General features: G+C 37.5%; 3 protein-coding genes across 5 annotated transcripts; all 3 read left to right on the top strand.

Moving 5' to 3' along the window:
• Positions 1 to 273: 273 nt before the first annotated feature.
• Positions 274 to 6,559, top strand: abcf2a (ATP-binding cassette, sub-family F (GCN20), member 2a). The gene is made up of 15 exons (XM_084411206.1): positions 274 to 468; positions 1,391 to 1,574; positions 2,049 to 2,261; positions 2,375 to 2,557; positions 2,967 to 3,138; positions 3,362 to 3,457; positions 3,951 to 4,053; positions 4,146 to 4,241; positions 4,355 to 4,474; positions 4,564 to 4,653; positions 4,759 to 4,869; positions 4,987 to 5,049; positions 5,462 to 5,590; positions 5,715 to 5,918; positions 6,042 to 6,559. The coding sequence occupies exons 2-15, from the start codon at positions 1,430 to 1,432 to the stop codon at positions 6,156 to 6,158; spliced, it is 1,842 nt and encodes a 613-aa protein (XP_084267332.1). The 5' UTR covers positions 274 to 468; positions 1,391 to 1,429; the 3' UTR covers positions 6,159 to 6,559.
• A 1,575-nt stretch (positions 6,560 to 8,134) lies between these two features.
• Positions 8,135 to 15,676, top strand: faim2a (Fas apoptotic inhibitory molecule 2a). Of its 2 annotated transcripts, none has more exons than XM_084410585.1 (12): positions 8,135 to 8,256; positions 9,865 to 10,027; positions 10,176 to 10,309; positions 11,224 to 11,288; positions 11,375 to 11,428; positions 11,518 to 11,568; positions 11,709 to 11,748; positions 11,871 to 11,908; positions 12,692 to 12,779; positions 12,863 to 12,958; positions 13,532 to 13,585; positions 13,669 to 15,676. In XM_084410585.1, exons 2-12 carry the CDS (start codon positions 9,871 to 9,873, stop codon positions 13,813 to 13,815), a joined length of 924 nt encoding a protein of 307 aa, XP_084266711.1. In that variant the 5' UTR covers positions 8,135 to 8,256; positions 9,865 to 9,870; the 3' UTR covers positions 13,816 to 15,676. The 2 variants fall into 2 exon arrangements, with proteins under 2 accessions (XP_084266711.1, XP_084266712.1); XM_084410586.1 differs by having other exon boundaries at positions 8,174 to 8,256; positions 9,868 to 10,027.
• Positions 15,677 to 16,440: 764 nt separating this feature from the next.
• ttc19 (tetratricopeptide repeat domain 19) lies at positions 16,441 to 23,168 on the top strand. 2 transcript variants are annotated; one of them, XM_084412589.1, is made up of 10 exons: positions 16,441 to 16,796; positions 16,986 to 17,071; positions 19,004 to 19,114; positions 19,686 to 19,724; positions 19,845 to 19,901; positions 20,084 to 20,145; positions 20,252 to 20,346; positions 20,425 to 20,579; positions 20,745 to 20,907; positions 22,638 to 23,168. In XM_084412589.1, the coding sequence occupies exons 1-10, from the start codon at positions 16,526 to 16,528 to the stop codon at positions 22,802 to 22,804; spliced, it is 1,206 nt and encodes a 401-aa protein (XP_084268715.1). In that variant the 5' UTR covers positions 16,441 to 16,525; the 3' UTR covers positions 22,805 to 23,168. The 2 variants fall into 2 exon arrangements, with proteins under 2 accessions (XP_084268715.1, XP_084268716.1); XM_084412590.1 differs by having other exon boundaries at positions 16,499 to 16,796; positions 19,009 to 19,114.

Genomic DNA, 23,168 nt, shown 5'->3' on the forward strand with positions numbered 1-23,168 from the left:
TGGTCCAATTCATAAAACGAGTCTGAATGATTTTTGTTCCACAGATGTAGTAAAGGGGGATTGGGAAAATATGAGAGTGAGTAGCCTAAATACTGACAGAATTATCTTTTCCTCTAAGAAAAAAAGGAACAATAAATCATGAGCAAATAGCATAACCTTGTAATTGTCCGGACTGTATGATTCACATTAACTGCTATTTGAACATTACTAATTTTATGTCATTTTGTGTGACTCAACCGGGAAACAAGACAGGCCCAGAGATTACGAGTGATTCTACAAGAAAACTGCTAACAGAGAGCGGCTTTGCTGTTATGCAAAGGAGTGGGTGGAGATTTATTATGCATCGGCATCTGATTGGCTGCCGTGCCGGTATTGGTGACACGCGCCTCACACAGCTTGTAGCGCGGGCCATGAGATGAGACCGCTTCTCCGGTGCTGCTAGTAGCGCTTCGTCAGGAATAGATCTAGGTAAGATTACGGCCTAATTCAACAAAAGCTCGTTATTTACTCGTGATAGTCATCTATCTCTGTGATGATCGATGTCTACAAAAAAAAAAATCATACCTCATTTACTAATTTAGTTTTGTTGTCCGGACATCTTTCGGATTAACAGGCTAGTTTTACCGGCTGTTAGCTCGCCGGCTAGCTCGTGGGGACAAGAGAGTCGCGTGCGCCCCTCAACCAATTTAACATTGTTTATCGGTTGATACCTCTTTTACAAATGTTATTGCATTTTTTTTTAATGTAAACTGCAGTTGTTTTATGTCCAGGGAGTAAAAATTTCTCGTGATCTGGGATACACCGTTATGGCTATAGTTAGCATGGTTGGTGAAGTGGCACATTGGTTGGGCCTTTAGAGTTAACCGACACCTTTTTTCCTCTTGAGAGCAGCAGCGATGGTATGTCGCTATATCATCGGTCATTTGTGCTTTCCGAACTCCTCACGATATCGTTCGTGTAATAGGTTATTTTCTTTGCCGGTATCACTTTATCATTGCCGTAATACGCCTAGACTGCGTCAGGGAAAAGTACTGGCCGACTGTACTCCACGTGAGCCGAGCCGAACCACTGCCCTCTGCTGCCTGAAGCTTGGTTTGCTAAAACAAGACCTTTTAATTTTTCTTGCAAAACATAGAGAATACATGTTTATGATATATATATATACAACTTTGTATACAAAATGTATTAACAATATGTTCAATGTCATCAGAATACAAATGAGAAAAGAGACCTTAAGCACAAAATCTGCGTAAGTGACTAATCGAGTGTCGATTGAACCGGAAGTCGTTTGGGAACAGTGTGTACTTTGTAATGTTTTTTTTTTCTTTTCTTCTTTAGTCCTAGTAGAGCATCTTAACCTCCAACTAATCTTTTTGTATCTCTCCCTCAGATTTTCAGAAGTGCTCTGTTCCTCTGATCTGCAGCTAAAATGCCATCCGATTTAGCAAAAAAGAAGGCGGCAAAGAAAAAAGAAGCAGCCAAAGCTCGCCAACGTACAAAGAAACCCGAGGATGGAGTGGATGGTGATGAAGAGAAACCAGAGGACCAGCAGAACGGAGCAGCTGAGTTCAATGGTAAGAGGAGCCATTAAAAGACCGCTCTAAGGCCTGTTCACACCAAGATGAATATTTGGTGTAATCGTCTCTGTACTCTTGAATTTGGTGTTATTTGATAAACCTTAAAGAATGGGCATTTGAAAACTATTAATAATGCTTGGCTTAATTCAGTCACATTTACTGTTATTGAGAGAATTTTTGCAGGCAAAATCCCATTGAATTAATAACCCATGCCATTGGGAATTTTCCACCGGCTGCTTTTCTATAATTGCCACCTATGTGATAAGAGGGTGACTTTGCATTTTTGTTCTGCTGTTTTTTACACACTGATTTGAACTGATGAACATTTGTGTTTGTGTAACCATGCCTTTAAACTTTTGTAAATCTGAGTTTCCCCCCACCTATTGGCTCACCAAGTGTTTCAAAACTACTTTTTTTATCTTCCTCCTTGAAGTCTATTTGAATCATCTTCTTTTTCTCTCTTTATCTTAGGGGTTGCCAGTTTGACGAAGGAGCTGGATGAGTTTGAGCTGAAGAAAACTGAGGCCCGTGCAGTGACTGGTGTGTTGGCATCTCATCCCAACAGCACTGATGTGCACATCAGCAGCTTGTCTCTCACGTTTCACGGACAGGAGCTGCTCAGTGACACTAGTTTGGAGCTCAACTCTGGCCGTCGATATGGCCTTATCGGACTCAATGGAACTGGTAAGTGTAGAATCTGTTCATGTTGGTCTAATAAATCTCCACTTGTTGGCTTTAGAAGTGATTTCAGTTTACATGCTCATAAATAACTGATTTGCATTTAAACTTTTGTGTAGGTAAATCAATGCTGCTGTCAGCAATTGGTCACAGGGAGGTGCCGATTCCAGAGCACATAGATATTTACCACCTGACCCGTGAGATGGCACCAAGTGAGAAGACCGCTCTGGAGTGTGTGATGGAGGTAGATGAGGCGAGGATCCAGCTGGAGAGAGAGGCTGAACGACTAGCTCATGAGGACTGTGAGTTTCAACAACTGATCAAATGCACACGGAGTAGTTTGAAAGGAATAGTTGGCCTGGAAATGAAAACTGGCATTTACTTGTTCAAAACCATCAACTTTTTTCAACATCAATTGTTTGATCCCAATATGTGTGAGAACCAATGAGGGTAAATGTGTAATGTGTGTATATATAGTGAAAATTTTTCAAATGATCTGTTAATTGGTCAATACAACTTTCCACGTTTTCATAGGAACTGTTTTTGTAACAGCTTCCTTTCCTAGGCGTGGTATATTGAATATCTCAGTTGGAGAAGACTTCTTAACTCTGCACTGTGTTTAAGGAATCTCCTTGAGGAACACGTATGTGTTTATTATGCTTATTTGAATGTTTGTGAATTTAATTTAACATTAAATTTGTCAAATTTTAGCTGAATGTGAGAAGCTGATGGAGCTGTATGAGCGTTTGGAGGAACTGGATGCTGATAAAGCGGAGATGAGGGCCTCGCGGATCCTCCACGGTCTGGGCTTCACTGCTGCCATGCAGCAGAAGAAACTCAAAGACTTCAGCGGTGGCTGGAGGATGCGTGTTGCTCTTGCTCGGTGAGTCTTCAGAATCTCTTTCAGAAGCTCAAAGCTCCTGGGAGATGATGTAATAAAAGGCCGAATGATAGCGCAGTTGCTTTGTGCTAACTGTGCGATGACAAAAACTGTCCGAAGCGAATTTTCTGATCCCTTTAGATCTTTCAACGAATGCATTTGCATATCTTTCAACAATCTTCGAAGTCTTGGTTCATTCATGTTTTTTTTTTTTTTTTATCTTCAGGGCACTGTTCCTCAAGCCTTTCATGTTGCTGTTGGATGAGCCAACAAACCACCTGGACTTGGATGCATGTGTGTGGCTGGAGGAAGAGCTCAGCCAGTAAGTCTTTATTTTTTAAAACAAGTCTATGACAGAATATTAAATCAAATGTTTTTGTTTTTTTACTATGGGTTGTTTCTGATGACATGATGTAAACAAAAGGCCGAATTGTAGCTCTTCCATCAAGCAGTTTGTTCTTGTTGTGGATAGAGCTTTGACAAAAACTAGACCGAAGCGTTTAGCTGATCTGTCAGCGCAACCCAGATGCAGTTTTGTTTTTGAAGATGTTATGGTAGCACTTTATTTTTACTGTGTCCTTGATACACGTTACATTTACTTGCTGTAGTAATAACAAATTATGCATAGTTAAAATCTAAAGTAAATTCATGTTAGCTAATGAAACTCATTGCTTAACTGTTTAAGTGCACTGTAATGGACACCTTGTAAAGTAAACATAAAGTGTAACCGTTACGTTATGAAATGCATTCTGTTATTGTTGCAAACACCATGCTGAAAGCCGTATGATCAAGTTTGTTTCTTTTTCCCCTGACAGGTTTAAAAGAATTCTGGTTTTAATATCCCATTCCCAGGACTTCCTCAATGGCGTTTGTACCAACATTATTCACCTGCACCAGCGCAAGCTTAAATATTACACGGTAAAGACTAATTCTTTCCCCCGTAAAGCTGATTTCCTGTAATTGCAAATGTGCAATTTCATTTATTTTGTCATTCATCCTCTTGTGTAAAGGGTAATTATGACCAGTATATAAAGACCAGAGAGGAACTGGAGGAGAATCAGATGAAGCGGTTTAACTGGGAGCAGGACCAGATAACACACATGAAGGTAAACGATCTCTATATGTACCTTTTGTAAATATTCAAATCTTCTATGCCCTTTTCTAATTGCTCAGCTTGTAATTGATGTGGTTATTTAAATGGTTTCCTGTTGATCCGCAGAACTACATTGCTCGGTTTGGTCACGGATCTGCCAAGCTGGCCAGACAAGCTCAGAGTAAAGAGAAGACACTACAGAAGATGGTCGCCTCTGGTCTTACTGAGCGTGTTGTGAATGACAAGGTGAGAAAAGAGTCTTGATCAGTAATTTGCCTTTTTAATCCTTTTAGTCAGTAGTAGAAATTACTTTTTCTTTTTTTCTTTTTCTTCAGACCCTGTCATTTTATTTTCCTCCCTGTGGGAAGATCCCCCCTCCTGTCATTATGGTTCAGAATGTCAGCTTCAGGTATTCGGATAATACGGTACGCGGAACCATCTAATCTTCAATAACACATTTTACACACATTTCTGTTGTTGCATCCTTCTCTGGATTGAGGTTCTCGCATGTCTCCTTTTGTGTTATATAGCCACATATTTATAATAACCTGGAGTTTGGAATTGACTTGGACACACGGGTGGCCCTTGTAGGGCCCAATGGGGCTGGCAAATCTACTTTGCTGAAGCTCCTTGCTGGAGAGGTAAGGAATGTTTTAACTTAAATGTATAAACCTAAAATCATACCAAGGGTTGCATGCATTTTATGTGGTTTGGAATCTTTAGTATCGTGGTTTGTAAGGCATCATCTCTTCTTTCAGCTCCTGCCTTCAGACGGTATGATTAGAAAACACTCCCATGTGAAGATTGGGCGATATCATCAGGTCTGTTCAGACAATTTGTCATGACATTTTTATATAATAATGGTTGATGATGATGATGATGATGATGATGATAAAAATAGTGAAGATGTTGATATATATAGATTATTATAATTTTTTTACTATGGGTTGTTTCTGATGACATGATGTAAACAAAAGGCCGAATTGTAGCTCTTCCATCAAGCAGTTTGTTCTTGTTGTGGATAGAGCTTTGACAAAAACTAGACCGAAGCGTTTAGCTGATCTGTCAGCGCAACCCAGATGCAGTTTTGTTTTTGTATGTATATGTGAAAACTAAAGTTTTTAATTTATTATTATTATTATTATTAGAATCTGCCACATAATTAGGTCTGTGGCACTTAGACTGATTTTTAATAGTATTTAACTTGCGGGATTTTTTTTTTTTTTTCTATAGCATCTAACAGAGCAATTGGAACTTGACCTTTCACCTCTGGAATACATGATGAAGTGTTACCCTGAGATTAAGGAGAAGGAAGAGATGAGGAAAATCATTGGCCGCTATGGACTCACTGGCAAACAGCAAGTAGGTGTTTTTTTTTTGGACTGACTTTGATTTTTAATCTGTGAAGCCCAGACATTTATTTGTTTATTTATTTATTTATTTATTCATTCATTTATTTATTTATTTATTTATTTTATTAAACTAGGTGAGCCCCATTAGGAATCTGTCTGATGGGCAGAAGTGTCGTGTCTGCTTTGCCTGGCTGGCTTGGCAGACTCCCCACATGCTCTTTCTTGATGAGCCGACCAATCACCTTGACATTGAAACCATTGATGCTCTGGCTGAGGCGATCAACGAATTCGAGGGTGGAATGATGCTGGTTAGCCACGACTTCAGGCTTATTCAGCAGGTAATGTGAAGCTTTTAGTTAGGTTTTTGCCCATCTTGTTGTACATGTCATTAATGTTTTCTTTGTCAAGCTAATGCAGTTGATTTGATTACATTTTAATAATATTGTTTTGTTTCCTTGCAGGTGGCTCAGGAGATCTGGGTTTGTGAAAAGCAGACCATCACAAAATGGAGCAGGGACATTCTGGCTTACAAGGAACATCTGAAATCAAAAATCGATAAACAGATGCATGATTTATAGCCAGTAGAGCGCCTCCCCATCACATAGATGACGGTTCGAACTTCCAACATCTCTGCCAACCAGACTTTTGCTCTCCAGGAAAAATACAAGCATGCTTGTTAGACCTGAGTCAGTTACTGGGCTTGCAAGGGGAATTCAGTCATGTTTTCTTTTTTGTGTGTTAACATGCATCACACTATTTGGACTTTACTTTTGAAAAACCTATTAAAAACCATGGTTGTGCACTTAAATTTGTTTTTTTTTTTAAACTAGTGGAGGGCAGGTCTACAGGACAGAGACTAATATGAACGATAAAGTAAACTTCAAGGACTCTTCATGAGGTTTTTTTTTATTGTATCAATTATTGTTTAGAGCTGTATTTGCCATAAAGATGTCTAATTAAAAAAGCGTACATTAATTGATTTGGCTTGTGTATTTTCTTTGGTTTCTGACTTTGTACAGTTTTCTCAAGAGCAGAGGATCTACGTTTCTGTGTCTACCTACTTGAAATATGCATCTGTACCTTTGTAATCTAATTCAGATTAATAAATGTACAACAATCTTTATTCAGAGAGAAAAAAAATATTTGACAAAACGTTACAGAAAAAAAATATATAAAGAATTCATACCTACTTGTCTTTTCTACTATATATATACACTATTAATACATTTATATTTTGTGTGTACGGCTTGGCTATACTTGTGAGGGCCAAATGTATGGAAGGCCCTTCCCGCCACATAAGAAAAAAAATCAAGTCATAATTAAAAATAAAAAGTCGTAATTATGAGATAAAAAGAAATTTGTCATAGCAAATCTAAATTATGAGATTAAAAAAAATCTAAATTATGACTAACCCATGTCCTCACTAATAGAGTGAAATAATATGGCAACTCACTAGTTAAAGAGGCTTTTGCTATGGTGACATGTCTCTACACTGAGTAGACTTTGTTTTAGTGCTAGATTAATTCAATGTAATGTATTTAAAAAAGAAATAAGAGGCATTGTTTCTTTTCTATGGAAGCTTGTTTCCGCCACAAAATAAAACATTTTAAAAGATAATTGCGACTTTATTTCTCAGAATTGCGTGAAATAAAGTCGCAATTGCGTCTTATAAAGTCAGAATTCAGACTTTTTTTCTCGCAATTGCGACTTAATATCACGCAATTCTGACTTTATAACACATAATTGCGAGTTTCTCGCAATTCTGACATCTTTTCTCAGAATTGTGAGATATAAACTCACAATTGTGAGATATAAAGTCCAATTCTAAGGGAAAAAAAGACGGACTTTTTTTCTCTTTTTTTACCTCAGAATAGTTTATATCTCACAATTCTGACTTTTTAACACGCAATTGCGACTTTATATCATGCAATTCTGACTTTATATCTCCCAATTGCGACTTTATTTCTCAGAATTGCTACTTTATATCTCGCAATTGCGACTTTATTTCTCAGAATTGCGACTTTATATCTCGCAATTGCGACTTTATTTCTCAGAATTGCGACTTAATTTCTCACAATTCTGACTTCATATCAGTCAAGAATAGAAAAAAGTCACAATTCTAACTTGATATATCGCAATTGTGAGAAAAAAAGTCAGAATTGTGAGATAAAAAGTCGCAATTATTATTATTTATTTATTATTCAGTGGCGGAAACAAGCTTCCATACTTTCCTGTGAATTTACATTTATGGATAATAAAAAAATAATAATTGTCTATATGTTTTGTCTATTATTCACATCTTTATTTTCTATTTTACTATCTGTATACTTGTTGTAGTTGTCTCTGTGTACTGGAAGCTGCTTTGTCACCAAAACAAACACAACATATGTGTATGCAACATATGCCAATAAAGCTCTTTCTGATTCTATAAAAAATATATGTGTGATCAATGTGTGTTCTAAATGTGAGTTATTTTTTTCAACTTGCATTGAGATCCAACAGGACATGTTTTCACTGTAAAAAACATAAAGAAATTCTACCAACATCGCTTCACGTTTTCCAGGTTGCCAACGGTTCGCGTTTGTCATGTCCGGAAACACCGGAAGTACGTCATTGAACGATTGAGTTCATTGTTTTTACTTGGATCTCGAGTGTCACATTAGCAGTTACAGTAAGGTAAGTTAAAATACAAAGCTTACTCTAGAATTAATTTGTTAGAGCCTACATTTTGATGTAGGTTCTAACAACGTTATTCTTATATGCGCAAAGCATTTGTCGCCTCCTGCACGATAGAATGGGCTTGAAAAGTGTCACCGAGGTGCTAGCTAAGCTAAGCGCTGTCAACCTTTATATAAGTCCTGTTGCAAATTATTTTAGTATATATATAACAGCATAACAGTACTCCCCTCGTTAAGACTAATAATTTAGAATAAAAGACTGTTGTGCTTTGTGTTTGATAGCTCTACATCCACTAGCCAGATCAAATTGATGTTCTCTTTAGCCTACTACTTATAATAACTGTATAGGCTAACTGTACAGTATGATAACAACTTCGCTGAAGAAAACCTGTTGTACACAATTGCTCTACATGCCTTCTGTCCTCTTATATACATATATATATATATATATATATATATATGTGTGTGTGTGTGTGTGTGTGTGTGTGTGTGTATGTATATATGTGTAATATATGTGTAATATATCATATATGAATATATGTGTAATATATCAAAATTAACTTTTACTAGACTGTAGCAACCATGTTTACTTAGCTATCCACATATATACATATGTATACGTATCAAGTGTGATAGGCATCTTTGGAACGTTTATTTCTCTCAATTATCATTGTACTGCACTGCATTATAACTTTTGTCCCCCAAAATAAAACTACAGTCTTGATCATAAAACTAAGCATTTAAATATCATCTTACTAAGACGTATTATTTGGAGAAATAGTATGACACATTTAAAAAATATATGATTTTATTTAATTCATTAACTATTAATTCATATGGTATGTCAGGCTTCACGTGGTTAATTTATAAACATTATACATTATAATCTGTGCCCAGTTAAAAGGGAATATTATTAAGCTGTTCTCCCTCTGGTGTTCTTCAGTCTTTTTTCCTGATTATAATTATTTTTTTTTAATTAACGGAATGGTTCAAAACTTGATAAAGGTTTTGGCACTTGCTATGTGAAAAAAAGAAAAGGAAAAAAAGAATCATGTAATGATTCGAAAAGGTTAAATGGTCTGAAAAAAATATTGCTCTTGTGCTTCTCACAATCAAAAATTACAGCATTGGAAATGAATGGGAAACAAATTTCATCTAGTGGAAATGTTTGGTACTGCGGCCCAAACAAAAGATTTTTCGCAGGTTTAGAGTAAAGCATGTTTTGGAAAATCATATAAAAAATGTAAATAGTATTTTTTTGAATTTTTTCATAACAATAAACTTAAATTTCTATAACTTAAAATTTTTTTTTATCATAAAATCCCCTAAAATACAAAATATTAAATAAAAAATCCATGATTGAACTAAAATATAGCACATTTATTTAATAAAAAAAAAAAAAGGTTAACCTTTTTGTCTGCCATTGGCTTAAAATAGGAAAGGATCCAAGTTTTAGGTTCATAAGGAATTCATGTGGTGAAGAGTTGCAAAGTTCCATTGGCTTTGTGGCATGAAATATTAATGCTAGCCAGGGTGCTGGAATAACAGATCTACTTGTTCTTGATTCCATTCTCAGATGATTTTTTTGAATGTTATTGTTTTACAGTAGACCATGAGTCTGCCAGCAGCTCCACCCAGCTATGCTGAAGCTACAGCAGGAGATAAAGAACAAGGAGCTGATAGCTTCACTTACGCTTCCCAGCTGCCCCCAATGCCACCACCAACCATGCCCATGCACCCCAGCTGGGCTTATGTGCATCCCGGCCCTAGTATGTGACATTTTATTACAGCAATTTTGGATATGCATGCACAAATGTTTATATGCAAGGGACCTTATCTTTACTGTAAAAAAAGTCTGAGGATAAAATGATGTCTTTCTTCTCTGAACGTTTTTAATAGTGCAAAATGTCTCTTTAGGTCCAGGATATTCCAACGCTTATGCTGCAGACATGTCCTCACCCTTCTCTGATCCGAGCTCCAGCAGCAGCTTCGATGGCCTGAGTGGAAGCACCTGGGAGGACAAGAATGTCCGCCGCATGTTCATCAGGAAGGTGTGAAAGTTCTCATTTAATTGTTTTTCTATTTGCAGTCTGCTTGACAGTTCAAACATTATTAACAGATATGAATTGGGTTGGATGCAAGTAAGCAGTCTATATCTTTTAATGTGTTTGTTGCTCATTTATAATTAAAAAGATGTTCAGGTTAATTAGGTCTCATGAGGCTGTTATTTGAGATTTTTACTCAGCCTGCCAACATTTATACTGGTCTCACAACAAACAAAATGCATTTTATTCATAGCAGCATATTTGTATATATTTGCTTCTACAGCAAATACTATACTATACTATATATCATACTATATTTGCTATACAGTTGAGTTGTTTTCTGCAGTTTATTGCGCTTAATAACTCTTTTTACTTAAAGCAAGTCACATGTTAGTAACAATTGCTTGCCTAGTCTATTCTATGCTATATGCATCGACCTAAAACTTTGACTTTTCGCAACTTTTTTGAAGTAGCTTATTCAAATCATTCAGATATCGCAATCTGTTGCGATGTGTAAATTTTAGGGTTAGTGATGTCACTAACCCCTTGAAGAAGCTCATTGTAGTCCCTACCAGCCATTTGTTGTAGTCCTTAAAAAGCGATTTCTGTAAAAGAAAATATCTCCCTTTGCTTTGAACTTTGAGCTTCGTAACTTTGCAGATGTTGTTTATGCTCAGTCAGCAGCATTACACACTAACTAAATGTAAAAACATGAAATAATAATCAACCACCCCTTTAAAATTTAAAAAAATAGTTGTAGTAATATTTCAAAATATTACTGTATTTTAGATCAAACTAATGCAGCCTTGTTGAGCATGGGATACTTAAAAAAAAATTTGTTTTGAATTGTTCTGACCCTAAACGTTTGAACAGCAGCGTACGAACCTTCTAGTTATGAAAAGCATATATATTCTTTGCAGGTCTTCTGTATCCTCATGGTTCAGCTCATGGTCACATTTAGTGTGGTGTCACTCTTCACATTTTGGTAATTGATACACACAACACATTTTATCCATTTATTCCACTTTTAAAAGAAAGCACTATCACTGAAGACTGTCCTGTCTTTCACAGTGAGCCAGTCCGGAAGTTTGTACAGTATAACCGGGTTTTCTATCTGACCTCATAGTAAGTGAACTATACACTGTGCTCTTTCCTCTTTAGAGGCTTTAGAACTTATATGAATTATGTTTGTAACACTGCTATGTTTTGTCCAGCATGACTTTCATGGGAACATACCTGATGCTTGTGTGCAGCACAAATGCACGGTAAACAGATACTGTTTGTTATACATTGTTCTTGTATTTGAGTTCACCTTCTGGCTTACATAGGAGATGTGTGATATCAGGAACTCTGAGGTTCTTTGATATCCGTCACTTATTGAACAGTGTTTGTGTTTCATCTGCAGACGAAGATACCCAACCAATATGATCCTTCTAGCCATTTTTGTAAGTAATCTCGGTGTTCTCATTAGTTCACCAGTTAAATGATAGTAAATGTTATAAACAAGTATTCACTATCGTTTAAATTTAAAAAGAAAAGGATGAATATTCTTGTTTTATATTTTTAGACTTTGGCAATGTCCTATATGGCTGGCATGCTCGCCAGGTAAGACTAAATGTTATTATATTATATTATATTATATTAATATAAAAAATGGACCTCTGTTAGAGGTGAAATATTCTTTATAATTATTAAGATGAATTATTTTTAGATCTCTGGACTAGAAAATGTTAGTGGATGTTAAAAATTTGAAAGTTTCGAGTCCTTGCTCTTATTATACACACCATTAAGGTCACTATGGTCATTCCATTAAATAGTAAAGTAGGAGACAAAATGAACCCAATTGTAGCCTTGTACACTGCCACTGCTATAGTTAACTGTATTGAGATATGTGTGTGTGTACTTGTACAACTATCTTTGTGAGGACTGTCTTTCTTAGGCCCTGTTTACACCTGTTATTAAGATGTGTTTTTGTCAATCCGATCTCAAGTGAACAACGCTAAATACTGGTGTAAACTGGGTCTAAAACGTTTTGAGCTTGTCTAGTTTAGACCACCGCCATAGGTAGTCAAAAACGCATTAGACCGGATTGCTTTCGTAGTGTAGACACTCATGTTGGTCTAATGTGTTCGAACAGCCACAAAAGACGCCTACTCTCCACCTACTGTGTAAACATTACGAGAAGCGTGCTAGCCAGATGTGATTTAGACTTTGTCGGCTGAAGACGAAAAACATACCAAGCACAATGTTCTCTCACCATTCCTGATTTCTAACACACACTCACAGCTAGAGATTGCATTGTGACAATGAATGTCCTCTCAAAGATAGATGTACAAGAATATGTGCGTGTCTAATTTGCAGCGCTAATTTCACTCTTTCTATATACAGCTACCATAATACCAAAGTGGTGATGTTGAGTGTGGGCATCACAGCACTGGTGTGTCTGGCCATCACACTCTTCTGTTTCCAGTCCAGGGTGAGCTCATTTCATCTTAAACAGCTTCTGTCAAGTGCTTCATTTATGTGTCATTTGATAGAGCATTGTCTTCTGTCATCTAGGTTGACTTCACCACCTGTCACGGATTACTTTTCTCTCTCATGATGGTGCTGATGATAACCGGGCTTCTGCTGTTCTTTACTGCACCATTTGGATATGTAAGCTGCTAAATAGATATAGATTACTTTGAAGCTGTCACTATTATGATGTGCCAATAGCTTTGTTCACACTGTCAGTCCGAATCCTATTATTTGTGTATCCGATTGGAATCTGATCTAAATTATTGACTGTCCACAGTGTGTGTCGCAACTGTTCAGATCTGATTTGTGTGTCCTGTATGGTAGGTATAGGCCATAAACAACAACAGCAGCGTGGAGGGGTTTGCAATACAGATGTTGTCTGTTTTCTGTTCAATACAGATGTTTACGTTTTCCCTGGCATGAGAAAGTGACATAATGCAAAATCTGACCAGAGCAGTCAGACTGAAACGTATTTCCAGAAAAAACACATATAAATATAGCTCAAAACGGATTTGTAAAAATGATTTTTTTTGCTGGTCACACTTGCTAAATAGGATTGCGTTCCAATCAGAAATGCATAAAAATCTGATCTGGACTGACACTCTGAATGAGGCTATAGTCACTAAAAACGTATTATATTGAAATCATAACTGAAGCCATCATTTTGATATCGGTCCAACCGTAGAGTGTCTACTCTGTCTGTTGTTTTAGATACCCTGGTTGCATACTGCTTATGCTGGATTTGGCGCTCTGGTTTTCACTCTGGTTAGTACCCTTTGGTTATGCAATATTGTCAGGTTTATGTGTTTCATACAAGATCTAATAATCTTCCTTTTGTTATGCTTTAGTTCCTGGCGTTCGACATGCAGCTGCTGATTGGCAACAGACGGTACTCTCTGAACCCAGAGGAGCATGTGTTTGGAGCCATCTGCCTCTACATGGATGTGGTCTACATATTCCTCTTTTTCCTTCAGCTCTTTGGGAGCCGGGAGTGAGGTGTTCATGCTATGCCTGGGCTTGAGCCTTTGTCCTCTGTTACATTCACACACACACACACACACACACACACACATACACACACACACCCACCCTTCTCAGTTACTCCAAGGTTTGGTGAGGAGTGAGCAGTCTTCCTTCATTCTGTGTGGCAGTTGAAGTTTGATGTGTGCTGTTATTTTCCTTCTGGTCATGGTTAGGCAGCTCTTTGCACACCTAGTATGCACCCTTGCTGCAAGAGAACCATACTACCAATCAGATGTACACATGCAGGGTAGACAATCACTGCACATCATTTTTGTGATTTCACTTAAAGTGATTTGAAATGCCCTAGGTCATCTGCATAAAAATGTTTAGAAAACCAGCATTCTATAATGCATAAAAAAATCAATGTGTTTTTGAGTGTGATTTAGTGGGGAATATAGTGACAGTACTTGTCAATGGTTATTATCCCTTCGTTTGCACGTTGTATAGTTGAAATGAATCTTAAACCTCGCTGGCACTAAATGTGTAACAGTCTTTTCAAACTGAGTTTTGTCAATCAGCAACATTGTGCAGTAAAATTATACCAGAGCCAGAGAGGCCCGTATGTGACACTTTGTTTTCATCTTGTGCAATAACCTGCTCTTGACTGGGGGTCTGAAGCTGGACCTTACAGGAACTTGTTGCGGTCAGTAAATAGTTTGTGCCTCTGAATGCTGGTTACTAATGAGGTTTCAGTCCTGTTGTATGAAGCCAGTGCAGATTTATGAAAAATATATATTGTTTGCCAAATATAACATCCTTAGATGATGGCACTTGGTCCAAGTCCAACGGGTCAGTTGTTAGGTCTGCAATATACGCCTATAAATTCCCTGGTAAATTAACTCATAAGTGTGTGATGCTTGGGAGTTTTTACTCATTTTCAAGACTCTAAATTGCTTTTATTCACCTTTAAGTAAAATGTTTTAGATACTGAATTATCAGGTGCTGACTTATTTGAAAAGAGACGACTTGTTACATTCAGAAGAGACAAAAAATGATCTAATGTACTTTATGATTGGTTTCAAGCACATAGGGCTTATTTTCCATGGGCTTTAATATACCTCTCTTGTCTCTTATGAACGCATTGATGTAAGAGTGTGTTAGCATTTTAACTTGGGAAAACATTTCCTTCATTTTGAAAACTGAAATAGGTTTTAAAGTAATTTACACTCTATCGACATTCCTCTTTGCTTGCATTTTGTTCTGTTTCTGTAAACTACACATTCATCTTTTTGATGGATAGATGTTGTATTTGTTGCAGTGGATTGTAAGAGATTTGGGTAGAAAGCCTTACATACCCATACACTTTATTTCTCGAATAAAGGCTATGCTAACCTACATTATTATTATTCAAGTGAAGAACACAAATTTATGTTTTGCTTTTAGACGGACATTTCACATGTGCAACTTTGTTCCCGTTTTTAGATGAAATGTATAAAGGCTTTACAGACAGCTTAATTTAAAGCTTTTTTTTTCAGAGGAAGGATTGAAATATGAGGTGATTTGTATAATTTTGTTTTGTGAAGTTATTATTGTTCATGTGAATATTACGTGTGAGTGACTGTGTATATGGATCACCCTATGCCTTTCCTATCTCTCTCTTTCTGTGCACTTCTGTGTCTACAAATGAATACGTTTAACCTAAAATTATTGCATGAACTGTGATACAGAGACCCGCTGTGTGCTAACCTAGAACTGAAAAGACATCAGTACAAAGCATTCCCTCTTTTTCCTGTTAAAAAACGAATGGCCAGTGGGTCATAACAGGATATTGTGTTGTTTTGTAACCTCATTTGTGCTTTAGTAAAATAAATAAATAGAACAGTAAATCATAAATTGATGTGTCTTTTGTATGCTTTATTCCTTGTATTTTAGTACTAGGTATAGAATATCATCTGTAGACCTGGCTATTTCTTTCTTTTTTTTTTTTTTTTTAAGATGATGTTTTAGATGTTTAAAGGAATAGTTCAGTTAAAAATGAAAATTCTGTCATAATTTACTCATCCTCAAGTTGTTTCAAACCTGTGTGAGTTTCTTTCTGCTGAACACAAGGGAAGATATTTTGAAGAATTTCGGTAACCAAACAGCAAACAGTTGATAGGACCCCAATGACTTCCAGTTTTTTTTCCCTAATATATGGAAGTCAATGAGGTCCATGATCAATTGTCTGGTTACCTACATTCTTCAGAATATTTTTTATTTGTGTTCAGCAGAAGAAGAAAGACATTCATTCAGGTTTGAAATAACTTGAGGGTGAGTAAATGAATGATGACAGAATTTCCTTTTCTTTTTAATGAACAATTCCATGTTTGTGCTGTTGTTTTACAACCAAAAATGTAGTAATTTCCTGCAGGATGATGTAATTAAGCAACTGGTTCTTGCCTTGGTTTTACCAATTAAAATAATATTCTGGAGGAAAAAACAAAACACCTATTTTATTTTTAGAAAATGGACAAAATTTATTAAAAAATAGTACAAATATTTTTTAATCAAACTACTGATTTTACAGGAATGCCATCTGAACTGCCAGACATTAAAGATAATAGTGTAATAAATAAATATATAATAATAGTGTAAAAAATCTACATTCAGTGCGCAACTCATAAAAAAAAAAAAAAAAAAACAGAGAATAAAACGGGCGGGTCACGTGACCACCACGCCTGACGTCATTGCATAAACACAAACATGGCGCTGCGCTCTTACTGTAGGCTGCTGGCTACACAATTAGCTCGTTTGAAGCATTGTGTAAATGACTGTACAAGAAATGTATCCGGTTCCAGTTTATCTTTTGCAAGAATTAAATCGCTGCGTGAGTCGGCTGGGGTGTTTGTGCTGTCGACCCGCTGGCACAGAAGGTCATGGCATCCGTGTGTCAGTTCTTCTCAATGCACCAGAGAGAAGCGTCACTCAGACACGGCAGGGTTCAGCAGGTGGACTCTTGCGTGGGGAGTCATGGGTGAGTTTACATGCAGATTGTGTGTGAATTGAAAACATTAGCATCTGCATTTGACACATGACGTAACATGCGTGATGTCATCATAACAGTGTTTCATGATATTTACGTAAAGTATAAACCACCTCGACCCAGGATGACCTCTGTATAATGATTGAAATGATCTGACACTCTGATTTGCCTTTGCATCAGCCTTTTCACTTTTTGGAAGCTCTGATGAGAGGACTGAGGAACAAAAACTTGAGGATGAGCTTATTCTGCTCTTGAAGAAAGCCAAGGTATACTGTGATGCTTTATTGAGTTGTCTCTTATCAGACATACAGGTATCACATCAAGACAGTTTGATCTTCATAGCGTAGTCTGTGTGAAAACAGAGGAACAAAGCAAATACTACGATATATATTTTTTTTCAGTTCAAATGATTGCTTTGTTATTCTGATAATGTCATTTGTGATTAAATAATTTGTGTTAAATAAAAGAAATATGTAAAATAGAAGACATTTCAGTAATGGGCACTGTTTTTTTCTAAGAATCTTTCTAAGAAGTTCTAAAAGGGAACAGATTTTAAACACTTTGTAAATATGTTATTATTATATAGATACACTTCTAAATCTGTCATCCGAAATCTGCAGACCGACTCTGACTTTCAACAACTAGCGCTTCCTCGTCTAAAGTCATGACCAAAAGTTTTGGCAGTGACACATTTTGTGTTTTGCAAAGCATGCTGCTTGAGCATTTTAAATAATTAGCAAAAAGCAATAGCTAACATCATTTCACTGATTATCATCTTTAAATGGGAAAGTGTGACCGAGTGATAGTCTGGTAAAAATCACTCTATCATTCTGATTGGATTATAAGAACAGACTGAGTGCTATAAAAGGAGGAAAGAAGTGCTTCCAATCATTGTGTTCTTGTGTTAGTAATGGTTACATCCAAAGAAAAGCGTGCAGCCATCATCTTTTTCATCAAAATGGTCTTGCATGCAAGGAAGTTGATGCAAAGAATATCGCACCTGAAAGAACCATTTACCAGATCATCAAGAACTTCAAGGAGAGAGGTTGAACTGTAGTGAATAAGTCTTCAGGACATCCCAGAGCGTCCAGCAAGCGGCAGGACCGTCTCCTCTCGAAGAGTTGAAGGAATCGTCTCACCACCAGTGCAGAGCTGCTCAATATTGGCAGCAGGTGTGGGTGCGAGACTGAGAGTGCATATGCAGCACAGTGAGGCCAAGACTTTCGACAACGGCCTGGTGTCAAAGAGGGCAGCAAAGAAGCCACTTCTCTCCAAGAAAAAAAATCAAGGAAAGAGTGAAATCCTCAAGGAAGTACACGGATTGGACAGCAGAAGACTGGTGCAAAGTTATTTTCTCTGTTGAACTGTTTGGAACATATGGAAAATCTATTGTCCAGCAAAGAAAAGGTGAACGATACCATGTCGTGCCAACAGGGAAGCATCCTGAGACCAGCCATATGTGGAGTTGCTTTTCATCCAGGGGAGTGGGCTTTCTCACAGTTCTGCCCCAAAACAACACCAGGAATAAAGAACGGTATCAAAATGTCCTGCAAGAGCAACTTCTGCCAACGATCCAGGAGCAATTTTGTGATGATCTGTGCATTTTCCAGCATGATGGAGCACTGTGTCACAAGGCAAGAGTGATAGTGAAGTGGCTCGGAGATCATTACATTGAAATTTTTGATCCGTGGCCAGGCAAATGCCCTGATCTTAATCCCATTGAGAACCTGTGGTCAATCCTCGAAAGATGAGTGGACAAGCAGAAACCCACAAAGTGTGATAAACTCAGATCATTAACAAAGCAAGAATGGATTGCCATCGGTCAGGAATTGGCCCAGAAGGCCCAGAAGCACATTGCAGAGGCTATAAAGAAGAAGGGTCAGCAATGTAAACATTGACTCTTTACATATATTGCATATTTTTGCCAATAAAAGCCTTTAAAATCGTATGAAATATTTATCTCTGTTTTCCAGTATACCATAGGAACATGTAAAAAATAATCTACAAATACTGAAGCAGCAAACTTTGAAAAACACAAAATTTATGTCACTGCCAAAACTTTTGGCCATGGCTGTAGATTGTAAACGGGGAACAAAAATCTTGTCGTGCATTTCTGTCTTTAATATAAAAAAAATTAAAAAAAATTCTGAGATAATATAAGAGATATAAGACTGAATGTTACTTAACCTCCTTCACAGTACAGCATGATGACTGGGGAACTGGACGCAGCCAATGTTTTCTTGCACAAAGCTGTCAGACTGGCACATCAGATGCACAGTAATGATGCCATTATATATACATACAGCCTGGTATGTTTTTTTTTTTGTCCATTGTCTTGTCCTTCTTTTTTCACCTAGCCCAGTCCATTTTTTCCGAGAGTTCTCCTTGTTAAACAATATGTGACCCTGGATCACAAAACCAGTCACAAGTAGCACAGGTATATTTGTGGCAATAGCCAACAATACATTGAATTTCTTTAATGGCAAAAATCAGGATATTAAGTAAAGATCATGTTCCATGAAGATATTTTGTAAATTTCCTACCGTAAATATGTTAAAAAATATTTTTTTGTAAGTTGATGCAGCACAATCGCAAACATAAATGGACAACTTTAAAGGCGATTTTCTCAATGTTTCAAATTTTTTTTGCACCCTCAGATTCCAGATTTTCAAATAGTTGTATCTCGGCCAAATATTGTCCTATCCTAACAGACCATACATCATATGGAATATATTTATTCAGCTTTCAGATGATGTGTAAATCTCAAGTTAAAAAAATTGACCCTTGTGACTGGTTTTGCGGTCCAGGATCACATATATTACATGACAATGAAGATTAAATGAGAGCATCATTTAGCTTAATGTTCCTCTCTCTTCACAGATGGCAAATCTTGCCTTTGTCCAAGGTCAGCTGGATAATGTGAGTATGGTTGAGGGAGATCTTCCCTCTGCCCTACTCCACTGACACGGTGCTCTACATTAGTATGTACATCTGTAGTGAACGTCAGCATGTGACTCTGTTTGTTGTTCTTTGTTGCAGGCTGAGAAGCTGTTTAAAGCAGCCATGAGTTTCATGCTGTCAGGGGGAACGCCACAGGTAAAAACAGTTATTCTCAGTGCTGGAATATTTTTTTGCGTGTAATTACTTTTGTATGCGATGCTCATCACTGATTCCTTCATTTCTGAACATTGGTTGACTAATTATCCTATAAACAAATCAGAAACAATGAGAAATGCGATCAGTTTTTTTTACCGTCTGTACCTGTTTTATCTCAAAAGGATGACAATGCAGTGATTGAGATGTCGCTGAAGCTGGCCAGCATATATGCCACTCAAAACAAGTGAGTTCTGATCCTCTGCTGAAAGAGTGAAAAGGGGGATAAACAGTTGACTCATTTGACCTGTTAACCTCTGCGCTGTTCAGTAACTCGTACTTTTCGTTTCCAGGAACGAGTTGGCGGAGCATGGCTTCCAGTTCTGCACTGAGTCTTTAGAAGCCAAGATTGAGAAACAGAAGGACCTTCTTCCAGAAAGCCTGTCAGGTATGTTCTGTTGACTTCCTGTGCAAACAGGTTATTTGTGTTTTATTCGATCTCTTACTAAATGTTTGTTTCAATTAGATGAGGAGCGCAAAGACACCAGGCTGCTGCTCGGTCTCAGTCTGGATGCGAGGGCACGTTATTTGGCAGCTAATCGTCGTTTCACAGGGTCTTGCAGGGATTACCGGCATGCGTTGCAGATCTGCCAGGAGGAGCAGGGAGAGTCCCACCCACAGGTGACGTTCCCTTTGTAAGACATTACACTGGTTTGCAAGTATAAATGTACTGGTAGTATATTTATTCAATCAAAATATTTCCAGTCGTACAAGATCTTCTGATGGTCTGTGTGGCAAGAAGGTGTTTGTCCCATTAAATGGTATTGTGTAATGAATCTGTTTCAGACCCTGGTTCTGATGAGTGATCTGGCGACCGTTTTGGACCTGCAGGGGAAGCACGATGAGGCGCTGGCTCATGTAAAGAAGGCCGTTGAGCTTGCACAGGCGGCGGGTCACCCTGATCAACATGTTCTGCTTGGGAATATGGCAGGAATTCTCATGCACAAAGGTTCAACTGCTCGCTTTAGTTACACTGACATTTACAAATTTAAATCGTTTTAATATACACAAACACACACTACCATTCAAAAGTTCAGGGTAAGGAGGATATATATACAGACCCTTTCCAAAAAATTTGAATATCATGGAAAAGTTTATTTATTTCCATAATTCCATTCAAAACGTTAAACTTCCATAGATTATAGATTCAGGGCCCACAACTTAAACGATTTAAAGTATTTAGTTGTTTATTTGTACATAATTTGGGCTTCCAGCTCATAAAACCCACGAAAACAGGATTTCAAAAAATTTGAATATTACATGAAATCACACAGTAATTACACAGTGATACCATGGTCATTGAACCAGGTTTTGGTTCTTTTGGCAGTGTGGGCAGGTGCAAATCCTGCTGGAAAATGAAGTCAGCATCTCCATAAAGCTTGTCTGCTGAAGGAAGCATGAAGTGCTCTGAAAATGTCCTGGTAGACGGCTGCGTTGACTCTGGATTTAATAAAGCACAGTGGACCAAAGTCCTCTTTTCTGATGAGAGCAAATTTTGCATCTCATTTGGAAACCAAGGTCCCGAGTCTGGAGGAAGAATGGAGAGGCACACAATCCAAGATGCTTGAAGTCCAGTGTGAAGTTTCCACAGTCTGTGTTGGTTTGGGGAGCCATGTCATCGGCTGGTGTTGGTCCACTGTGCTGTCCACTCAACGCAGCCGTCTACCAGGACATTTTCAGAGCACTTCATGCTTCCTTCATTTTCCAGCAGGATTTGCACCTGCCCACACTGCCAAAAGAACCAAAACCTGGTATCACTGTGTAATTACTGTGTGATTTCATGTAATATCCCAATTTTTTTAAATCCTGTTTTCGTGGGTTTTATGAGCTGGAAGCCCAAATGATGTACAAATAAACAACTAAATACTTGAAATCCTTTAAGTTGTGGGCCCTGAATCTATAATCTATGGAAGTTTAACGTTTTGAATGGAATTATGGAAATAAATAAACTTTTCCATGATATTCTAATTTTTTGGAAAGGGTCTGTATATATACACATATTCTTATCATTATCAATGTTAAACATTGACATTGACATTCGATAGCACCCTCTCTTTTACGTCTCATGTAAATAATGTTACCCGGTCTGCTTACTACCACCTTCGAAACATCAACCGCCTGCGTCCTTTCCTCACGCCTCACTCCACTGCCATTCTTGTTCATAGTTTAGTCACTTCTCGTTTAGATTACTGCAATTCCCTTTTGTTTGGCCTCCCGCATAAAACCCTACAACTGGTCCAAAATTCAGCTGCTCGTATTATCACCCGTACCCCCTATATTCATCACATCACTCCTATCTTACAACAGCTCCATTGGCTTCCCATCATTTACCGTATCAACTATAAAATACTTCTCCTCACTTTTAAAGTCATTCATAATCTCGCCCCTTCATATCTTTTTGACCTTCTCCATATACCCACACCCGTTCGCACTCTTAGATCCTCTTCTTCCATCCATTTCACTGTTCCCAGTGTCCGCCTTGTTACTATGGGGAACTTGTTACTCTGGAACTCGCTTCCACCTGACCTCCGTAATACTGATTCCCTCTCACATTTTAAATCCAAACTCAAAACCCATCTGTTTAGAATAGAATGATTATAATATAAAGATTAAAGAATATTCTAGAAGATATTCTCAGGGATACACAATTGTCATTGTTGTTTGTCTTTTGTTAACCAGGGGAGTTTGAGGAGTCTGGTAAACTGTATGAGGAAGCCCTGGCTCTGGCACGTGCAGCAGGAGATGAAGAGGCTGTTGAGCAGCTTCAGGAGGGACTGAAAGAGCTGACCAACAGGAGAGACGGCCAGACGGAGAGCAAAACTGATGAACAGGAGATCAAGCAATGATCCAAACAAAACACTCCTGACTGGAAGTATAATATACTTGAGTAGAGCACAACATTAGGACAAATTTATCAGTTTTGTGCAACCTCTAATTCAGTACACAACATACATTGTCTAATGCCCTTTTTATACCTTACCTCCCATTAGACTTATTTTGTAGTCTTGCTCTTGGTCTGTATTAAATTATTTCTCTGTAAAACAGAATCAGGGAAGATAGACTGGTGGACTGATGACTGAGTGATAAGTCAGAAATACTGTACATCATTTTGTCTGTTGAAATAATGTGCAATGAAACATGTAATCTTATTTAAAGCCAGGTTGTGTTAATGTGTGTGTTTGATGTGAGAAGTGATTTGATAAACCTATG

The sequence above is a fragment of the Rutilus rutilus genome, assembly GCF_951802725.1.
Source record: "Rutilus rutilus genome assembly, chromosome: 6".
Taxonomy (NCBI): domain Eukaryota; kingdom Metazoa; phylum Chordata; class Actinopteri; order Cypriniformes; family Leuciscidae; genus Rutilus; species Rutilus rutilus.

Bases quoted from the DNA above. Each gene is read 5' to 3' on its own strand.
- faim2a (XM_084410585.1), top strand. From the start codon at position 9,871: ATGAGTCTGCCAGCAGCTCCACCCAGCTATGCTGAAGCTACAGCAGGA. The intron at 11,569-11,708 runs GTAAACAGATAC...TTTCATCTGCAG, and splicing joins GTGTGCAGCACAAATGCACG to ACGAAGATACCCAACCAATA. The intron at 11,909-12,691 runs GTAAGACTAAAT...TTCTATATACAG, and splicing joins ATGGCTGGCATGCTCGCCAG to CTACCATAATACCAAAGTGG.
- ttc19 (XM_084412589.1), top strand. From the start codon at position 16,526: ATGGCGCTGCGCTCTTACTGTAGGCTGCTGGCTACACAATTAGCTCGT. The intron at 19,725-19,844 runs GTGAGTATGGTT...TCTTTGTTGCAG, and splicing joins TCCAAGGTCAGCTGGATAAT to GCTGAGAAGCTGTTTAAAGC. The intron at 19,902-20,083 runs GTAAAAACAGTT...TTATCTCAAAAG, and splicing joins TGTCAGGGGGAACGCCACAG to GATGACAATGCAGTGATTGA.
- abcf2a (XM_084411206.1), top strand. From the start codon at position 1,430: ATGCCATCCGATTTAGCAAAAAAGAAGGCGGCAAAGAAAAAAGAAGCA. The intron at 2,558-2,966 runs GTGAGTTTCAAC...GTCAAATTTTAG, and splicing joins ACGACTAGCTCATGAGGACT to CTGAATGTGAGAAGCTGATG. The intron at 4,242-4,354 runs GTAAACGATCTC...GTTGATCCGCAG, and splicing joins ACCAGATAACACACATGAAG to AACTACATTGCTCGGTTTGG.